At 40.5% G+C, this 20861-nt stretch overlaps 1 protein-coding gene across 1 annotated transcript in view; it reads left to right on the plus strand.

Annotated features, from left to right (window-relative positions):
• The first annotated feature begins 352 nt into the window (after positions 1–352).
• The window catches only part of PLBD1 (phospholipase B domain containing 1), a 40115-nt gene continuing 19606 nt past the window's right edge, over positions 353–20861 (plus strand). Inside the window, exons 1-5 of the mRNA XM_009290138.1 lie at positions 353–413; positions 979–1065; positions 8478–8697; positions 15480–15563; positions 17485–17623. Coding sequence (XP_009288413.1) covers positions 353–413; positions 979–1065; positions 8478–8697; positions 15480–15563; positions 17485–17623 — 591 coding nt within the window. The remainder of the gene's footprint in view (positions 414–978; positions 1066–8477; positions 8698–15479; positions 15564–17484; positions 17624–20861) is intronic.

The following is a 20861-nucleotide window of genomic DNA, read 5'->3' on the forward strand; positions in this document are numbered from 1 at the left end:
GCCCCGGGGGACCCGCCGGCCTCCGCGCCTCGCCTTGGGCAGCTGCTCCTCTCTGCGCCTCCTCCCCGGCTGGCTCCGGCGGGAAAGACCCCCCGTGCCGCCTTGGAAACGGGTGCGAGGCGGCGAGGGGCCTCGTCCCCCGGCAGTACCGGCGCCGTCGCGGCCGTTTAAGCCCCTCCATCCCCCGGAGGGACCCTGCAAGGCCGGGGAGGGGCCCGGCTGCTTCATAGGCTTGCTCCGAGAGCACCTCATGGCCCGCCGGCTGGGGCAGGCTCTGCCGTGGTGCTTCGTGGGTGTTAAGTGCTGGCACTTCATTCCTGCATGCTTTCAAAACATCTTTCCCGTTCCCGGAATGGATGAGGGGAACCAAACTAAGAATTTAACAGATGGGAAGCTGCCTTCAGCGCCCAGTGGTGCTGGGTTTTAATGTAATATGCGTGCACGGGAATCATTTAGGATGGCCACTGTGTTTTGGTGCTGTGGCCTACAGCATGCCGCAACTTGCATCTTTTAGTGCTAGCTTGTGGGTATAGGTCATCATCTGTGTTTCAGAATTCCTACCTATGTGTGATCTGATGTTTTCTGAGTAAATAAACTTGTCTTGTCATTAAAGTAATTTACCGATATCTGATAAACTTAACTTAAAAATTGAAGTTGTTTTCTATGGTACAAACACCACTTAATGCTAATTTTGGGCTTACGGTTGTTTTTCATCATATATTTGCATAATACACTTTTTTCAGTCAAAGTTGTAAAGCTCTAATTAGAGTAATTCAATAACTGCAACTTCTCTAACACTTTTGATCTTCCTCTGTTGACTGCTATAACTTTTCTGTCTCCTGATTTTAGAGCTTTATTCCTGTTGCAGCTTCAGAGTCAGATTTGGATGCAAGCAGAATTTGGCAAATGCCATAATGGCACATTTTGGTGAGCTTCACAGTTTTCCACAGAATCTTGGCTTCCCACTTAGAAATTGAGTTTCTGCTTGGTATGTTTGGGAAACATTGCACCTGTGGACACGCACTGTGGTAGCTAACTATGTGCTGGAAAAGACATGCCAGTCAGGTATGAACATAGGATTTTTTTTTTTTTTTTCATTTCAAAGTATGAAAGGGATTTACTAGTAACTGGAAGGCTAGGGAAAGGAGTCACTAAAGGAGGGAATTTAAGAGATGCTGAGCAAGTGTGAAGTATGTGAAAGTGAAGCTGCCTCTGGAGGATCAGTAAAAGTTAGTGACAGCAACCATTTAGAGCAGAATGCCCATCGGAGAATTCTAGATACCATTTGTACTGATGGTAACAGTAGGGTTGTTGGGGAGCAAATCTCAGCAGGAAAATATCCCTTCTGCAGCTTTCAATGAATTCTGAAGATCTTAAGGGCTGGATTCAGTGCTTATCTTCTAGGAAATTCCTAGTTAACTTATTAATTGCTACAAAACAAGGAGAAATTAAGGTAACAGTTGTTTTAATGTCCAAAATGTTACAAGCATCTCATTTTGCTGTTGGTCCTACCTCATCTCAGAGACCTACTTTTCAAACCTTACCTGAATTGGCAAGAACTTTTGGTACTGTATTAGCAGGACTGAAGGATTCAACTGTGAATCATGCAGAGGGAGTGAAAGGAAATTTAGGGTATAAAGTAGTTTCAGCTAATACCTGACTGATTCCTCACATCATAATTGAAGTACTGGTAGAAAACTGCTAAGCAGCAAATAGAAATGCCTTTAGGCTATTTAATGGAGTAAACTTGGCCTTCAGCACTGTGAATTGTCTAGATTTTTTTTTTTTAAATTGGTTCATTGTTCTTTAGCATTTTGAATGCCTTGAAGATTCTTCATAATACTGTTTGGAAACTGTTTCTAGAGAATGTTCTTTGGTAAAAATGACTTAAATTTAGGGACTAAATTCCACTAGCTACTTGTGAAATTGTTTTTGTTTCCTCTGTGGATGACCTATACTGGGGACCTGTAACTGTTTTGGCAAGTTTTCTGCATCAGCTAAGCTTTACTAGTAAATGTCCTTGTGAACATGAAAGCCATACAAGACTCAAACTCTTAATTTATAGTTCACATTTGAATATTGCTTCTCTCTCATGTAAGCACAAATCAGGGGATTAGGCTTCAAATAATGACAGGCCTGTTAGAAGCAAATTGAAAAATTACTTAGACCTGAAATGTATGAGGGAATAGGATGAATTAAGGCCGGTAGAATAGAAAATGCAAATAGCTTATATTCAAGCAGAACAAGAAAGCATTTACTCCTTTAATTGAAAATTACTGGGTTTCGTGTTAAGTTCTTGTGTGGTTTAAGCTAATCTCTAACAAAGTCCTGAAGTACTTAACATTTGTTTTGTAATGGATTCCAATCATAACTGTACTTTGAAATCTCAGTTGTACTTTAGAAGTAAACAACCTTTTTTAAACAGTTAAAAGGATGGTTCTAAAATTTTTAATGGGAAAATAGGACAAGCTCTATCAAATTACAAAATTGAACAGAAACATCAGATGCTCCTTGTTATGGTTGACTTGAAACGTTTAAATGCTATACCATGCTAATATAATCTTTACTACTGAACATTAGCTGTAGGAGAGGGTATACTGAAAACAGGAGATGCGCAACTTTGCGCTAGGTTTTTTTGTGTTTCTAAGTTGTGCAAAACTACTTTTCAGTGAAAGAGAGTGATAGCTTCCTTATTTAGTGGAAAGTGCATAGGTGGAATCTACGAAGTACATCTGAACACCTCTACAAAAAAAGGCTTCACCGTTGAAAAGCCATAGATAAAAATATGCATGTAAAATATAGTAGTTGTTAGTTAGTTAGTAGTTAAGGAAGCCATTGGTTTTCCTATTATTAGGAGATGCTCACAGTTGTTAACTTGGCTTGTTACATGCAACCTAACCAGTGCTTCTTTGCTTGTGAGTTAGCTTGTTTCTCAGACTAAGGGAAAAACATGAATATTAATTCTCACCTCCAAACTTTGTAGCTCTTTCATCTGCAAGGAAAAGGGAGTTCTGTTAATTTCTCTAATTAGAAAGTCCAATAGCCTATCTAGATATATGTATGTTTTAAAAACAACTTATGCTTTAGAAACCATAAGGAAAAGCAGCTGTTGCATATTGCCAAATGAACTTTACTGGCATTCTTAAGGCATGTCAGGTGTTATTTTTGTGGGTGTAATTGATTTAATAAATATTAGTGGCAGTTATCAAATAGTGTGTTTGCAAGATGGTCTTGGGCCATCTCACTCTACTGCTCTTGTTTTTTCTTCCTAATCTTCTCTGTCCATTCTGTTCTTTCATTACAAGTTACTGCTACTCTTTCATGTCATCTTCAGCATCTGATTTCTTCTTTTTTTTTTCATCTTGCCTCAGTCCTCTCACTTAGTATTTCCTTTAATTGCTTTCTCTATATTCTGACGAACATGTATGTATTTCCACTCTCCCACTGCCACCAAATAAAAGACAAGCTCCACTTTTAGCATAACCTTGGCAATGCCTGTATTGAGCCAAAAAGGCAGAGAACAGATTTGGCATTTCAGCCGGAAAACCAAGGGGACTACCACCACCTCCTAGTCATGGCTGAAATATCTTCATTTTTCCTTTATTTAAGCTATATTTTATTTGGCAAAAAGCAGGTACTTCTCACATGTTGAAGAAATTCCAGCACGCTCCCAACTATAGTCCCTATTTCTGGGTCTTTATTTGGCAGAAGCATTGATGTATCTTTAAAAACAGGCAATTTGAGGAAAGGTTCCTCTCAGTACCTACTGACTGCAGAAAGGAGAAGGAACACTTTTTTATTTCCAAGCTTGTTTTGTCATTGCACTTCTCCACTTCTGTCTCCCACCATACAGTGCACTGGTGGTTGTGGTGGAACTGTGCTATCGCTGATGCTATGCAGTTCTCCTGGCTGGCTGGTTGCAAAGAGGGGAGGGGTGACTCCGCTCATCTACCCTGTCTCCAGGGATTTTTGAGTCATTCATCACAGTAAATAGTGCGTGCTTGGCTTGTTATTTAGGTTATTCCAAGCAATACTGTTATGGAATAGCCACAGATTGTCACAGTCTTTTCTGTTCCTCAGAGTCCTGAGAGCAGGCAATAGGCTGAAATACTTGTCAGCATTCTCAGCTACACACTGGGAAGTCTAACTTCGATGATAAAAGGATGATTTGTAGATTCATGGAGACGTTGCATTTGATTCATATGTAAGAAGTTACCAATACAACTGCTGGGATAAGAGATGCTAGGGCCCCTGCCTCACCCTCCAAAAATAAATATAAAAATGCCAGCATTATTCAAGGGGAAGGTTCCTGGTTTTGCAGGACACATATGGGATTGGTTGGAAACATGCAGTTGCTTCTTGTATATCTATATTCCATGTTATACTTCAGTTCTGGATGGTTTTCTTGGCAAAGGTAGTGCTGCTAGTTTAGATGAATGCAGATTAAAATTTTAACAGACTGGGTGAAAGCAAATGCTTTGTTTACATTGTATACATTGTAGTGTAAGCGTGTTTTAAGTGTACACAGATTTATAAGCTTGTAGTTTTAACTCCATCTGTAGCAAGATAAAGACATCTTCTAAATTATAACAATTACTGTATGATTATACATATGTTCCTTGAAATAAACATAGCAATTTCATATGTAGGTATTTTGACACTTTAGACCAGGGCAATTAGATTTGCAGAAACCGACATAAAAATTAATGAGGTGAAATGGGATGATGAGTGAATGAGTTGGGCGGGGTGGGGGAATCAGTAATGGGAAATGGTCTTTCCCAGCACTGTTGTTAAGCCACACCTCTGATAACTACCTTGATGCTGTTCCTCTAAAGGCCTCTCCAGGTTTGTTGCAAATTATCCTGTAATTTAATGTTTCCCCTTCTCTCCCATCCTCTTCTAGTCCTGGTTTTCTTCAATTTAAATTTGTCATGTAGTGAAGCTGGGGCAGGGCAAACTTCAAGGGTAATTTTAAAGTTTGTTCTGACTTGAAAATAGCTCTGCATGTTCGTTCTCTGGCAGAGCATAAAACAAAGAAACACAGCCTGCTGTGTTAGAATACCTGTGTCAGATCAGTCTGTCTGGCACCGGCATCAGCCTTCTTTTTTTTTAAAAAAAAAAAAAAAAGAAAAAGGGCAATGCTATTTTGCTTTAGGCAGAAGAAAGTTTCTTTGACATACCTATTTAGTCTGTGGGCACTAATAACAATAGCCAGCTGCCCTGGTTCCTCTTGACTACTCGCTACCTCTCCACAGCCTACTGAAGAGGTGGGAAGAAGATCATCTTTTCCTCTACTTTGTTCTTGTTCTTTTTACCCATTCTTCAGCTGTCTTTGTGTACTGAGCACGTGGCCTGTCTCTCCTCTGCCCCGCAGTGGGCTTCTTGGTTGGAATCAGCCTTCCCCTTTACTGCTGGACAGGTTAGTCGTGTTCTGTGCTGACCCCTTGCACCACTTCTTCACAGGACCTCCCTTCGCCTGACCTCTTTGCTTATGTGAGCTTTAGCTTTGTAAGATGGCCTTTTGCTCTCTTCAGTGATGACCCTTATCAGCCTGCTCTTATAGATTTCAGTCTGAGTGATGCCCATGTTTACCCTTAAGCTAAAGTAGCAATTACCCCATGTATTACTAGAAGATAGTTAAGGAGACAACAGAAAAGGAAGATTATAGCTGCTTGAAGAGTTATCCAAAGTCTGTCATGTCTCAGTCCTTTAAATAGCCTCAGTACCTGGCAGATGAAAAACATGTTTTTAAACACTGTGTTCCAAGTCCCTGAAATGACTTCATCTCTAAATAGTGATTCATGTAAAAACTTCTATTCATAGAATGAGGGGGGGAACCCAGTTCCTTCCCTATTAAAATTCTGTTCTTGCTAACGCTTTTCCTGTTCACATGAGAAGTGTCTCTAGTACATCATGAAGACTGACATAGTGCTAAGTGGTACAAAGTCTAGCTGGAGGCCAGTAACTAGTGGTGTATGCCAGCAGCCAGTACTGTTCGGCATCTTCCTTAATGATCTGGGTGATGGGGCAGAGCATACCCTCAGCAAGTTTGCTGATGATACAAAACTGGGAGGAGTGGCTCATACAGCAGAGGGTCGTGCTGCCATTCAGAGAGACCTCAACAGGCTGAAGAAATGGGCTGACAGGAACCTCATGCAGTTCAACAAAGGAAATGCCAAGTCCTGCACCCAGGGAAGAATAACCCCATGTACCAATATATGCTGGGGGCTGACCATTTTGAAAGCAGCTTTGCAGAAAAGGGCATGGGGGGGTCCTGGTGGATGCCAAGCTGAACATGAGCCACCAATGTGCCCTTGTGCCAAAAAAGGATGACTGTCTCCTGAGCTGCATCGGGGGGGTGTTGCCAGCAGGTCAAGGGAGGTGATCCTTCCCCTCTGCTCAGCACTGGTAGGGAGTTGCCTGGAGTGCTGGGTCCAGTTCTCAGCTCACCAGTACAAGAGAGATCTGGAGCTACTGGAGAGAGTGTGGCAAAGGGTTATGAAGTTGATTAAGAGGCTGGAGCATCTCTCACATGAGGAATGGCTGAGAGAGCTTGGACTGCTCCACCTGGAGAAGAGAAGGTGCAAGGGGGATCTCATCAATGTGTAAAAATACTTGAAGGGAGGGTGTTTAAGAATATGGAGCCAGGTTCTTGTCAGTAGTGCCCAGTGACGGGACCAGAGGCAATGGGCACAAGCTGAAACACAGGAGGTTCTCTTTGAACATCAGGAGATGCTTTTTTACTGTGAGGGTGAGCAAGCACTGGTACAGGTTGCCCAGAGAGGTTGTAAAAGTCTGCATCCTTGGAGATACTTAAAAGCCATCCAGACATGATCCTGGGCAACTTGCTCTAGGTGACCCTGCTTGAGCAGGGGGTTGGACAAGATGACCTCCGGAGGTCCCCTCCAACCTCAGCCATTCTGTGATTCTCAGTAAGAAACAGTTTTAGCTATTCTTGCTGGAACACTAGGAGAGAACAGCTTTCCAGCTGTTGAATGACACAGATTATTCAACAGTCTAGTAAAATGGATGAAAACTGGCTTAAAGCAGCTGAGTAACTGCTATGTCAAAAAGTGAGTAGTTGGAGAAGGAGTTTGGTTCTTGGAAAATGTTTTTGCTTTTTTATTCAAATAGGTCATGGCTCTTCATAAAAATAGCTTCTTTGTTATGTTTTAGAGTACTGAATGAAGTGGGTGCACTTAATTTGAAATCAAACTAGCTGCTTAATCACAAACATTTTACTTACAGCTTTTTGAAAAGCATTAGGTATGGTGCTGGCATTATATTGCTTTTTTTATGGTTCCATTATCATAGTATGCATACCAAGTATTTTGTGTGAGATCATCCAGAATTAGATCTAGCTCTCTGTTTTGCAGCTGTTATGGGCATGATGCACAAAATGAATTGTTGTGAGGAGCAGTAACCAAATTGTAATTTCTTGCTATAAACTGGCAGGGCTAGTTGCCTGGAGAAGGCAACACACTGGAGAAGGGTCAGGGGAATAAAAAGATTGCTGGTTTCTCAGTAGTTGTAAGTGTTTGAGTTAATTCCTTAAAACTTTTCAAATAATTCTGGGAACTCTAACTCATTATTTTTGAACTCTTTTCACTTGAACTCTTTTCACTTGCAATACTGTAGTAGTGATTTGATCAGTCATGAATAGAGAACCGATGTAATCGGGTCCCATCTTACAGAAGGTTGAATTAGAGTTGTAGGGTTTTTTTGGAGAGCAGTTTACCTTGCTCTTTGTTCTTCAGCTCAGCAGGATTAAACCCCAACTAATGAAGAATGTTTCTTTAAACAGCAGTCCAAGCAGAACTCTGAGCAGTCTAGTGCACTTCCTTCCCGTTCATTTCACACTTGGGATCGATTCTATTCCGGCTGGGTGATAGGGATTGTGTGTCTTATAAAGGATTGCATACCCGTGGTGCTTTTGTCTTAAGCCTGTGATTCACCAAGTTCTAGTGCTCCTGTTCAGTAATGCCACCTCCAGGATTAGTTGCCCAGAAAGACAGTTCAGAAAACTTTTGTAGCCTTTTGAATCTTTAGGTGGAAAACAAAGTCAACAGTAGTTTATAATCTCTTGCAGTTGCTAAGGCATGCTGTCTTCTACAGTTACTTTCAATAAGATTTGTATAGATTTTCTTCTGGGCCAGGTAAGGAAATACTTTTCTGAATTTTATGTCAAAACTTAGCTGTGTTGGAGCTCTATACTGAAAGAGTTGTAGATAATTTCCAGGAAAGTAACGTAAGACTATTTAGCTGTAAGCTTTTGTCTTGGTAAAACTCCAGTTAGTTCTCATGCCACTTTTCAGTATGTTAACATTAGTGTTGCTCTCCATAGTAGAACTAAACCTGATGGAAAGCTATCAAATTAACTTTTTTAAACTGCTAAAATACTGTCTTGACATTTCAGTATTAGATAGGAAAAACCTACTCATGTTTGTTTCCCTTGCCCCCTTTCTTCTGCACCATAGAAATCCGCTATGCAACCGTGTACTGGCATAGAGCTGAAAAAACACTTCAGGTCAAGAATATACTGGATAGGACTGGAGATGCCTATGGTTTCTACAACAACACTGTACAGACGACAGGTTGGGGAGTTCTGGAGATCAGAGCAGGCTATGGCCGTCAGACCTTAAGCAATGAAGATATCATGTATGCAGCTGGCTTCTTGGAAGGCTATCTCACAGCTCCGTAAGTACTTCAGGAAGCAACTCAACTTATGACACTTCCAGTGGATTTCTGTACACTTGTGAGTTTTTTGTTTGTTTGTTTTTTCCTTTCCCTTAATTCCCATCCATTTAAACTAACCATACATTTTGCAGTTGTGTGCTGTTCTTTTAATTAGTAGCAGGTATGAAGTATAGCATCTTCATTATGGGATCAAGATGTGCCCTCTCCTCATCCTGCAGGCTCTCCTAACACCTTGGTGAGATAGATGAGTACTGTATCTATATTACTTACTAAGTAATGTAATCACAGAATAGCGTACATGTGAGGAAGTGTGTAAGCCCTATGTTGTAAGTAATTACAAAAGGGGTAGCAGAAAGAATAGTTATCTCCCCAGCATTTAGTTAGGTGACTGAACAACAACAGATAAGACAATTGAGAGCAGATCAGGCAGGGAGAGATGTTGCTAGCAAGGGCTGCAGGGCTTCCCTAAGGACCTTTTTCACCAAACACTGTCAAGAAACTGCTGGGGAGCAGATGTTGAAACTTCACAGCATGGGGAGTTTAGTCTGTCTTGGACAAATTAAAAAAAAAAAAAAAAAAGCTGATGTACTGATAGACCTGAAGGCAGACTGGTGAGTGTCTAGAAGGGTCAGTGTACTCCTGAAAGCCCTTTGAAGAGAAGATGAGGGACTGAATCTCTCCCGCAGTGCAGATCTATGAAAACTGACAGAATTTTGTACTTGTTACGAATCCGGAGCATTTTTTTCTAAAAACAAAAAAAACCACCCCAAAACCCCAAAAACCAACCAACCAAAAAAATAAACAACCTCAAAACCAAACCCTATTCTTTCCTTGACTAAGTTGGAAGACAGAATGGCACTATGACGTACTAACTGGTAGGATATAGCTGGTGATATAGCTAAGAACATGACACGTGGCTTGTTGAACAAGCTCCATCTTCTCCTCTATCAGCTTAGTAATAGAAAAAGAAAAATTCCGAAATTCTGACGCATTGCTGGGGAATAGTTGGGAGATGCTTGTGATGGATGCAGTGACATGAATTTGGCGTCACCAGCTTTGCTTCCAGAACGCTAAAATAAATACCCATAGGCTGCGTTGAAAAGGCCAGCAGGGGAAGGAGGTCTGTTGAACAATTGTCAGATATGGCTGCTGGACAAGATGATGTTAATTTAATTAGTAAGACATTTTAAGATCAGTTAAGATTTATGGATAGTTCTCTGATCATATGATATGTTAATGTGACTCTCCAGTAGACTTTGCTGGAGAGGCAGCTAGGTCTCTGGAGAGTATAAAGGAAATTCAGTAATGTAGTATTTGTCAATAGCAAAATACTTCTGAGGGAAAGAGTAAAGGAATCCTAAAGTTCTGAGTGCACACAACCTGTACTCCAGGCAGGAAAGGAAATGAAGTACATGAGAGATCTGGATGTATGTTGTTGGATTATTTGGCATGAGAAGTTACTGTTATGTGCTATTCAGTCAGTTTATGTGAACTACGTATGGAGCTGGGGGATGCTAGCATTACCTTTAGAATATTGTTAAAATTGGGTATTGCTCAACAGATTTTTTCACTAAGGCTTTACCTAAGTGTACTCATCTCTAAGTGGTTAAGCTTAAGCTTTGGTATACTACATAGAGAGCCCAATCCATGCTAAGCCCAATTAGATGGCAAGTAATGTTCTAGTAGCAACAACCTACACCCTCTTCCCCTTCTGCCTCCACAGTAGATTTAGAAGTCTTCCTGGCTGTCTTTTAAACAAACTTAAGTATATGCCCATTCCTTTAAACATGGTTTGAATGTGAAACAGTGTCTGCAGGGACTTTATCTGATATCTTAGTCTATGCTTAGGTTTAGGGGGGGGAGTTTTTCCCCTCTGTTTTTTCCATGGGTGTGACGTGAAGATTCACAGAAGTAAAGGTATGTACAAGTTACTCTGCTCAAGGCTTTTGCCTTCTCTAGGTCAGGTGATTACTGAGGCTGGTCCTAGCCCTAGCTGTTCTTACTGTAGGGCTACCAGCTCCAGCACTGAGTGGACCTTTGTAGAGAAGTGGATATAGCAGAAATAGTAATGAACAGAGATCTTAAAATCTGTGGAAGTGAAGTTGAGGGTTTGTATCAGGGCGGAAAAGTAGGGTTTGAGACTCTGGCTTTCAAGCAAAGTGGGAAACTGAATGGTTTTATAGGAGTTTAAGTGCGAGAGTGGGTTAAGATGCAAAACCAGAAGTAGCCAAAGCCTTTCTTTTCTGAGGATACTTTTTGAGGAAATCCACTGAGAACTCCTCTGACAGTGCAAACCTCAAAATGCATACCATCATTAAAATGACTATCAAATACTATACATAAGATCTGAATTTGGGTTTTGGGTCTGTCTTTGCCCCATTGTACATCTGTACCTGCAGTGGAAGCATATTCTCCCTGGGGGTTGTGAATATAAGCTTTTTCTGTCAGGTCTTGTAAAGCTATTTCGGATAAAGAGGGCTTCTCTCTGAAGCTGAGAAGATCCATTGAAAATGCTCCAGCTAAGGAGCAGAGAGGAATTAGTGATACACTCCTCTGACCCCTCAGAAGACAGAACCTATTACTTCAGGTTTTAGCTGTATGACCTTGGTGGTTTTTTTTATTCAGCAAACTGCAACTAATGAATTCTCTTGTGTGTTTGCAATTTCCTGAACCACAGGAGTAGTGAGAACTCGCTAAGTTTGCAGATGTTAATATTGCTCTCAGAGCTCCATTTCTTCTTCTTTATCTTGCCTAGAGATTCACAGAATCCTAATTAACATGCAGGCAGGTGTTCTTTCTTTGGGACAGTTACACAAGTCTTCTGAAGTAAAACCGGGAAACAGTCTTTCCCAATCTGTAACTCTATTCCCATCAGACCGCCTGGCCCATTCAGCCTGTCTTCAGGGAAGCTCTCCAGCACCATTGTGACTTCTTTAATGAGAAGGTGTCTCTAAACACTTTCTTTCTGCCTTTGCAGACATCAGTGCCCACAGTAGCTGCACGCAGCTCAACCTTCCTTTTTAAAAACTTGGTAACAACAAGGAAGAGTATAATAATGTGTTTGGCTGTGGTGAAGGCTTTATTTGCGTCAACAGCCACTTAGCTACCAGAGTGAAGACGCTTGTGTCACTTGCCTGTACAAGCACTACCTCGGGTGGCTCAGCCCCCCAATGTGAATACGTTGGGTATGCCTGGTAATTGAAGTGCCCTCTAGCACGTTGCTACCTGTAGCCTGAACAACTCCAAGGTCTCCAGCTGTCTTGCATCTGTTTGTGGCAATGACTTAATGAAGTAGAAATGACCCAAGGTGGCTCTTCGCAGAAACCCTGAAGTCCTACCAGGAAGAACTCTGATGTGATGCATTATTGGGAAGGATACATCGCAAGCGTGATCCCAAGTTGAAGTACAGGTTCCTGCAGAAGCTGTCTGGTGAGCAGGAGCTCCAGCTTGACAGTGCCTGCAATTTGGAGATCTCCAGGAATTCTTGACTAGCTCAGTTCTTGCATTACACTTAAGGCGTGAAGGAAGGTTTCTAGACACAGCTAGGCCTCATGATGTAAGCAAAAGAGTGACAAAATCTCTTTCCTAAAAGTGTACGGTTTGTCCTTAGTAGGAACCTAAGCAGAATGTAAGACAACCAGATTTAAAAAAAAAAACCCAACCAAACATTCTGGGACTCTCTTATCTCAGATTACTGGGGAAGAATTAATCTCAGCTCTAGCTATATAGGTCTGTGGTAGAAAAAGCAATAACTAAGTTAGTCAGACCCATTTAACAGTGGGGGTAGAAACTCAGACCTTTTCTAGAGCATGATTCATCTTTCTAGTGTCAGCACCTGATTCAAGTAGTAAATGTCTATTTTGAAAACACATAGTTAGGGGTGGAATAAATCTAATTCTAGTGTCTGTAGTGTCTGGAGATCAGACATTTGTTTTTATTGCCAGTCTCTCACCTCTCTGTAAGGTCCAGTCCTATCATCCAGCCAAAGATGTTTGCTCTGGTTTTCTTGGGTGTAAATTCTCTTCCCCCATTACAAACAGAAGTGTTAATGAAGCCTCACTTTACTTGGGGAATGGCAGAGCACATCCAAATCCGTGATGTTAAGCACATACTTTTAATCAGTTCCAACTGGGGCATGCCAGGTGCCTAAGAGCAGTATTTAAATTTGAAGAAACATTAGTTGTACTCTTTTTTTCTGATATAACCTCAGCTGACTGGAGTCCTGTCATCTTCCTCTCTAATTTGAAGAAGCAGGGCTCTGCTTTGCTGTTTTTAGACTTTGAATTCTTGTCCCAGCTTTGTAATTGCCTTGCATTTGGCCTTAGATACAGTTGCAAAGCCTTACCTTACTATAATGATACAGCTTACTTCAGAGGATAATACCCTTACAAAACATGCAAGCCACACACATAGAAGCTTTGTTAAAGCAAAAAACCCCAAAACCACCACCACCACCAAAAACCCCAACAACAGAAGAAAATCCAGGGCAACTAGGGAAAAAACCTCTCAAGAACCTTGGGCATTTAAAAAAGAAAAATGAATTCCAGGAATTCAATGTCCTCTGTTAGCATATACAAGAAGGAAGGGCATTAAAGAAGCTGATTCTTTAGTCCCCTGATTCTGAACTAACCCAGTCTCTACATCAGTCATCACAGCTTAAAGATACTACTAGTGTAAAATCTGCCTTGCGTTGCATAACCCTTGAGTGCAAAATGAAGAGAGTAGACCTGATGGTCAAACCTGGAAGCCTGATCATTTGTCCTGGCCTAGCCAGTGATTAGAGTTGTATCCTGGCTGTTTTTATTGTTCTCATCCCTAAAAGACCATCTGCCAGATGAACTGTCTTGTGCTATTTGCTCCTCTTCTCTAGTGCCATGAGAACTCTGACTTGTGGTATGGAGTATGTTATGCTATAATTTCCTTCCTAAAATTATTTTGGATTTTTATTTGCCAAATTCTCTGTGACTGCAGAGGTGGAGAATATTGATCTGTCTCTTCAACTTCCTTGTCCTCTTCAAGAAGTAGGTTATGATTATGGCATGTAGTCTTGTGTTAAATGGGAGACAGGAAACTCTAGAACTGAAATTGATACTACAGCTGCAGTTTCATGAATGGTGTAATGGTGCGAAGCTGCTGAATGCTCCTTTCTCTTGCTCCAGCACCTCCCTCCACAGATCCAAACCCCCAACTTGTGTCTGCCCTGGCACTGATCAGGCCCTTTCATGCATCAGTTCATTTACTAACACAGTAGAGAGCTGCCTTCTTGCATCACCTCTGTTGCTCATCTGTATACATAACAACCTAATTCAAACTACAAACTGCCAGAAAAATATATTCCCTTTTTTTTTGCTGGGTTAGTGTTTTGCCTGAATGTATGCCAACAATTAGATTTGGTAGTCAGAATGGTACCAGAGCTGAGATAAGGCAGCAGGGTCATGCAATCAAGTACATAAACAGCTGGGAATGGGGCAGGGGACAGAAAGAGAGGGGTGAAGGTCAATGGATGATTCTCTAATTATCAGCAAACCATTCAATCATCTCTGGCTGGATTCTCAAATTATGCCCTGAGGGAAACTGGGAAGAGCTCTTGTCTGCATACTTCTGAGGAAGTTGCCCTCATGAGTTTTAATACAGGGAATTCTTTCCTGCTGGCATGTACTTTCCTTGAGGCTGGTATCTGTTTCTTAGTTCTGTTTTCTTTCTCTCAGCACTTAGTAGGAGCTAATTTTACTGATGACTGATGTAGTTCTACCAACTCCAGACCTCAGCGAAATAATTTTCTGCTGATTTCCACCTAGAACTAAATATTCCTCTCCCCTCCTCCATTTTTTTTTCAGTGGCCGAAAAAAATGTTCGTTAAGTTTGACCCAAATTATGAAATGCTGATAGGAGGAAAAAAAATTAACAGAATGAGAAAATCCGAAAGTTCTGTTTTGCCTTGAATCAGATGATTACATTTGATCTAAAATCGAAGGGTGATTTGAACTTTTGGGCTCCTGAGCAATTTTTGGCAGTTTATTTCATCTTGAAATGTAAAGTGCGTCACTTCAACAAAACAAACAAAAAACAGCCAATCAACCAACCAAAAAAACCCCTACAACTTCTGTTTCTATTAGTTAATGGGGATGAAACAGCTAACTGAATTCAACAAAAAAAATCACAGTAATTTTGCTCTCCATAAAGCTGAATCTGTTTAGGGCTGGCATGAGTGGGAGTTTCTGTGGGAACACGTAGGATCAACGTAGATACACTTTAAAATAGAGAGATTTAGCTTAATCGTTAAGGAAGGAACATGTTTAATGGTAAAATGGTAAGTAAAACTGGCTAGATTTCAGGCTGAAATTCTCTCTCTCACAACTGAATCAGCAAATTAATTCTCCTCACCTCTGTGTTTTCTTGGTTCCAAATATAATAGCTCTCCAGTAAACTATTTTTGTTGTGATTTAAATTAATGTGCTAAGGCTTCCAAGATGCTTCTGGTCTACAACTATTCCCTGAACGTGAAGTTTTGCCATGAAGTAGTTCATTCTTGCTTCTCTTTCCATTATACAGCAGTTTGAGCAGGTATTAGCAAGGTTGGTTATTTTAAGTTAAATTTCAAAAATCCATTTGTGTTACCTTTGCTGTTTGTCATGCATTGAAGATACGAAGTAATTTCTGTGATTAGGAAAAGCTTACTTTGTGGACTGTGGTGCTTGACTGTCCATGCTGGTTGACCAATGGATTGGTAAGCAAAAGGAAGGGAAGATGCAAAAGAATAACTTCTACTCTTGTTCTTTCAGGCACATGTATGACCATGCTGCAAATATGTATCCGCAGTTAATTAAGAATCCCACCGTTCGAAGTGGAGTTCAGAATTTTATGGCGTATGTATTTAGTTATTAAAAAAGAAATTATTCAAGACTTGGGGTTGGAGGGTGACAGAATTCTTGAGGGTTTTTTATTCTCTTTCTTATGGGCTGAAGAAAATACATGCTTCCTTTCCCTCCAAATGCCGTTAGTATGAAAAAAAATTCTAAACATACATGAAGAAGGGCATATGCCCTTCCCTAATTCTTATTATTTCAAAGAAGTGTTTAAAACCATTGCTGCAAAGGGGTGTGGATAATGCCAATGAATTCTGAATGTCATTCTAGTCAAAATCCTTTTCTAAAAAGCTGATATTTTGAATGTTGTACCTTAATCTTTTTAGTACTGTGTATCCTTTCCTTCCTCTGTTAGGTTAGCATTTTGTTTATTCTACCACTGATGTAAATTCTGTTCTAAACACAAAAGTCCTGATTCCCTTTTCTCTTCAGCTGTATAAATCAAAAGTAATTCTGCTCAAATAATGCAGCTACACTGGTGGGAAACTACAAGTGGGAGAAGAACCAGGCCAGGTACTGGGAAACTCAGCTGTGATTACCGCTTATTTAAATCTCCTTAGACTTACGTTTTCTTCCATTACAAATACTTCTGTGAAACTTCGGTCACTTCTGGGGACTACTTTTTCCATCTTTCCCTTGTCTTGTGCTTTCCACAAATGGTTATATATCTGACTAATTCTGTTATTGGTGCACATATATGAAGTTGATTTGGTTTTAGCTTATCCAAAAAGAAGAGGGGAAAAAAAAAAATCTTAGTGCTCCCTTACTATCATTCTTCAGTATTGCTGTCGTCCTTGTGAGAAAAATGGGCTAGCTATCATATCAATGTGTATGGGTTTTTTTCCAGAATGACTCAGAATAGCAGCTGTATCCCCCAAGACGCGTTGTTGGAGGATGGGGGAAATACTAGGTGGCCTTGTATCATTTGTCTATTGTCTATATTTTGGACTCCTGCATCGCTGCTTTACTTAATAGCAGTCTTACAATATGGGCTGCTGTGTTGTCCTGAAAGTCTTTAGCCCTGAATGCTCTGACCATATCCCTGTTTCCTCTGACATACTTCTTGCATCTTGTTACTTCCAGAAAGCTAAATCTGGCTGGTTTTGTCACCCATAGACTGCTGGAAGAGTTTGCTTCCTTGCCAGGTTCATTCTCTCTTTTTTGCTGCTGTACACAATGCTGGATGGATAGATACAGGAGGATGGAAGAGGCCAGAATCTGGTCCTGACTTGCTCTAACAACTGTGGTTCTTCTGTGGCCCTTTGCGCACAGCAAAGGAGGGAACTCTGGGAGATCCTTATAATGTTGGCTGCTCTTGCCCTAGGGTCTGTTCAGCTTGTGTTGCCTCATGCTCTAAACCTGGGTTATTTGGATAGTAAGCTCTTGATTGGATTTGGCACATGGGATGGTTGTGTTTGGCCTCCCACCTTTTCCTCAGAGGAGGATAGCAATGGTTCCTAGGCAGTGCTTGAGCACCAACAGCAGCACGCCTTCATTGCACTTGTATGTAGGGGAGAGAAATAGGCTCTTCAAAGGTCAGTCTATTTTATCCTTAAATAGGCATTTAAAAGGGAATGGTTCATCTGACCTGTCAAATGCTTGTTTCCCTTTACTGACTGTAAGGGGTTGCTAGATCTGATGTAGTAGAGTCCCTCATCTCCACCTCTGGGTGGAGACCAACTATTTCTTTGATACTAAAGTCTGGTAGAGGCACACTACTGTAGGGTACGTTGCATGGATCTGAACGTTTACACCCAGAGGATATAACATTTATGTCTGCAGGATTTCTAAAACATGATTTGCCTCAAAACACTAGGAAGGTTGGATCATCTGGGTCATAATACATTTGTCGCTTCCCTGCATTAGCAATTATACTTTAAAACAAAAACAAGAAAACCCCAACCTGTTTGTTCCTCTGCAGGAAACAAGATCAATGGACAAGACAACAAATCAGAAATAATAAGGATGACCCCTTTTGGAGGCATGCTGGCTATATTATTGCACAGTTGGATGGTCTGTACATGGGAGCCCTCGAGTGGGCTAAACTACACAAACAAACAGTAAGATTACTGCATCTCTTGTTCAGTAGCTGGGGATGGGATGTCAGAGGATAAAGATGGGAGAAGGGAATCTGATATTTAAAAAAAAAAAATAGTGGCAAGTACTCATTCTGCATGCCATTCTACAAAAACTTCAGTGGCTGTTCAATGTAGATAATGTGACTGAGCACTCAGGTCATGTCACCACAGATCCTTTGCACTGGACTTGGAACCCTGGGCGCTCACGTGCTGATGAGATTGGAGGTGGCTTTTGTATCCATGTGTGAATGTTGGAAGGACAGATACTTCTACAGTGCTTTCTGTTGTCACATTACAATTGTTATTGAGCAAATGACCCTCTAGGTATAAAGAATAGCTCTAACAGCACAAATCACCACGTAGGGAGTGTATTAAAGCTTTCATTCTTATTTCCAAGCATCAGATTTCAAATCTTAAAAGCCTCTCTATTTTGGAGTATGTTTTATGTTGCCAAATGTCTTCTCCTTTTCTGTCTTCTAAGTCTCCCATTGCAGACTGTGGCAGGCCAAATGGGGTATGGGGGGTTTTTCTGTTTGTTTTTTTTAGTGTAGGGTTTTTTTAATTAAAGTCAATTAGAATTGTGTTCCGGATCGTCAGCTTGTGTGCAATAGCAGAGCTCCTTTAACTCCAGTAGAGCTATCATAATTACAATGCTGTCCTTAAGTCTAATGTCTAATAGGTTTCTCAATGCGAGAGGGAGGACTTGAGTAATTGTAGTTGACCCCTTTTGTCTTGGTTTAACCATATCAAGAATTTAGAGAAGTTGGGTGTGCTAAATAATAAACAGTTGGGTTTTAGTAAAATGCACATCTCATTCTTGCGTAGAACTTGCTCTGGGGCTTTCATGAATGGAGAATCGGCTCAAACTAAAAGAAAAGACTGTTCACAATAATGGAAAGATCCATCCTGATGGGCCTGAGTTATAAGGAAGATACTAAGAAACCTTGAGTTTCTAGGAAAAGAACTCATTAATTCCCTTTCATAACACCTGTATCTGAAGAGCCCTGCAAAGCTCATCATTTTTTTTTGGCTGCTTCAGAATCCTTTAGATTCAGATGGGGGAGGGGAAAGTGCTAGTTTGTGCCTGAGCTATTTCTTTATAATAGGCATGTCCTACCTGCAACATATATTTCCCTGATACTTATTTAACTGTGTATTTGATACTAAAAAGCACTGATCTCTGAAGTAATTCTTAATCCTCTTTTCAGATACCTCATCAGTGTGCCTATATAAAAATGGTGCATTTAGTGAAAGTTCAAATATGTGGTTCAGTCTGAAATATGTGTCCTCTATTTTTGAATTTTATGCAGTGGATATATATAGTTCTTTTCCCAAATGTGCCTGGAGCAGATGGTGGGATTTATTTTGACTCCTTCCTGTGCCATTCACAATTTTAGCTTTTGGCATTATCACCTATGTTGGGATCCATGTCGTCTTATTAAAAGCAAAAATTTTCCCCATGTATGTATTTCTCACTTGAGATGGTGCTGCAGGTTCCTCTGTTTGCCAGAGCCAGTAAGATAACATCGGTCTCTTACCTTTTGAGTACAGTTTGGACAGCTGCTTTTGCACCTACATGTTTGGTTTTCCTTGGCATCAACATGATACCTGACAGCTCTGCAAAAGTACATGCAGTTCACTTTGTTGGATACCATGCTACTTTCAGATACTTCTGGGAGATTAGGCTACAACAGTGCTATTTGTGTACATATTTACTGCTGTTAGGATCCCCTTCAGGAAATGAGCTTGAAGATTGTTGCTCCGAGCTTACATGGACAATAAAAACAGGTGCCTCCAAAGAGGCTGTTTTCAACTTTGCTCTTGCAGTACATATTATAAGAATGTTAAAAAGGATCTTTTATTTAATCCCTTACATTGTTAGTAAGTAGAATGTTTGGCAAATAAATTCACCTAATAGATGATTTTTTTTTTCTTATTTCTAAGTATTATAGTTTGGTTCAATTAATCCAATGTTGTTTTGATCTTTCTTTGGGCAACAAACTGCAGTTAGAAGTATTTACTATTTCCATTACTCATTTCTCACCTTAAAAAATAATTAAACTTGTTACTGAAAGCCCCCACAATAAATTCTGCATGTTTTTAAAAGCAAATCTCATTCCTATTGCATGTTTTCCTTAGAGCTTTGAGAGTCTCTTCTTCCCTCTTTCCTTTGGTAGATACTACTTTTGTTTCATTAAAAAAAGAATCCTTTCTATATGTGTATTGTCTTAGGATTATTATCATCGGGAACAAGTTTATCTTTTGATCTCTACTTGTGCAGTAGTTTGCATTTGTGGTGGTAATGAACATTAGAAATACCAAGAATATCTTGTGTGTGGGTTGTGTGTTTTTTTTTAATTTTCTTTTTTTTATTTCCTCCCCCCATCCCCAAAAGAAAACAACAAAACAAACAAAAAACCCAAAGCCAAACCAAAACCCAACACGTGACAGGCTGTATTTTGTTGCATTGTGTTCTAACTGCTATTGGGGAAAAACTATGCATACTTCTAAATACAACTGCTTACTCTGTAATTACTCTTTATGTGCAGAGCGCAATTTTCCCCCAGTGTCCTAAGCTTAAAAGAAGGCTAAACACTGCAGAAGAAAGAGGAAAGAGGAAGACTTCCCAGCCTAAATCCCAAAAGATGAGAGACATGGGGAGCTGGGAAGTCTTCCTCTTTCCTCTAAATCCCAAAAGATGAGAGACATGGGGAAGAGAAAGAGAGGAGGAGTGGATTTCAAAGTTCTTACATTCCCTCCCACCCCCAGAATGAATGCTTGTACATGGACAAAGTGCTTTCCTGAACACTGAGAAGTTGGTTGGTTAACAAGGATAGGTCAAAAGATGGAGAAAAGGGACTGTGTTTCCAAAGTCTGTGGATTTCAACACTGAGCACTGGGCAAAGTTGAACAAAATTGTTCCCTTTTCAGGAGAATGGAAACAAGCTGTATCAATAGCTAATCTGCTTTTAATCTTGCACACTTCATGTGTCAAGGTTTCTTACCAGCACTACACATACCTTTTCAAACTTGCAAGTAGTTGGAGTTTTACATTTGGTGGATTAGTTGGTGTGCACTTATTTGAGGAAGACAAGTGAAAAGATTTGACTTTCCATTGTCCTGTATAATGCGTGGTAGTTTGAAGCTATACTGAATCCACATAGTGCTTAAATGAGACTCGGATTATGTGCACACAGGACACACTGAAATGTTGCATTCC

This window comes from Aptenodytes forsteri, unplaced genomic scaffold (assembly GCF_000699145.1).
Source record: "Aptenodytes forsteri isolate BGI_AS27 unplaced genomic scaffold, ASM69914v1 Scaffold284, whole genome shotgun sequence".
Taxonomy (NCBI): domain Eukaryota; kingdom Metazoa; phylum Chordata; class Aves; order Sphenisciformes; family Spheniscidae; genus Aptenodytes; species Aptenodytes forsteri.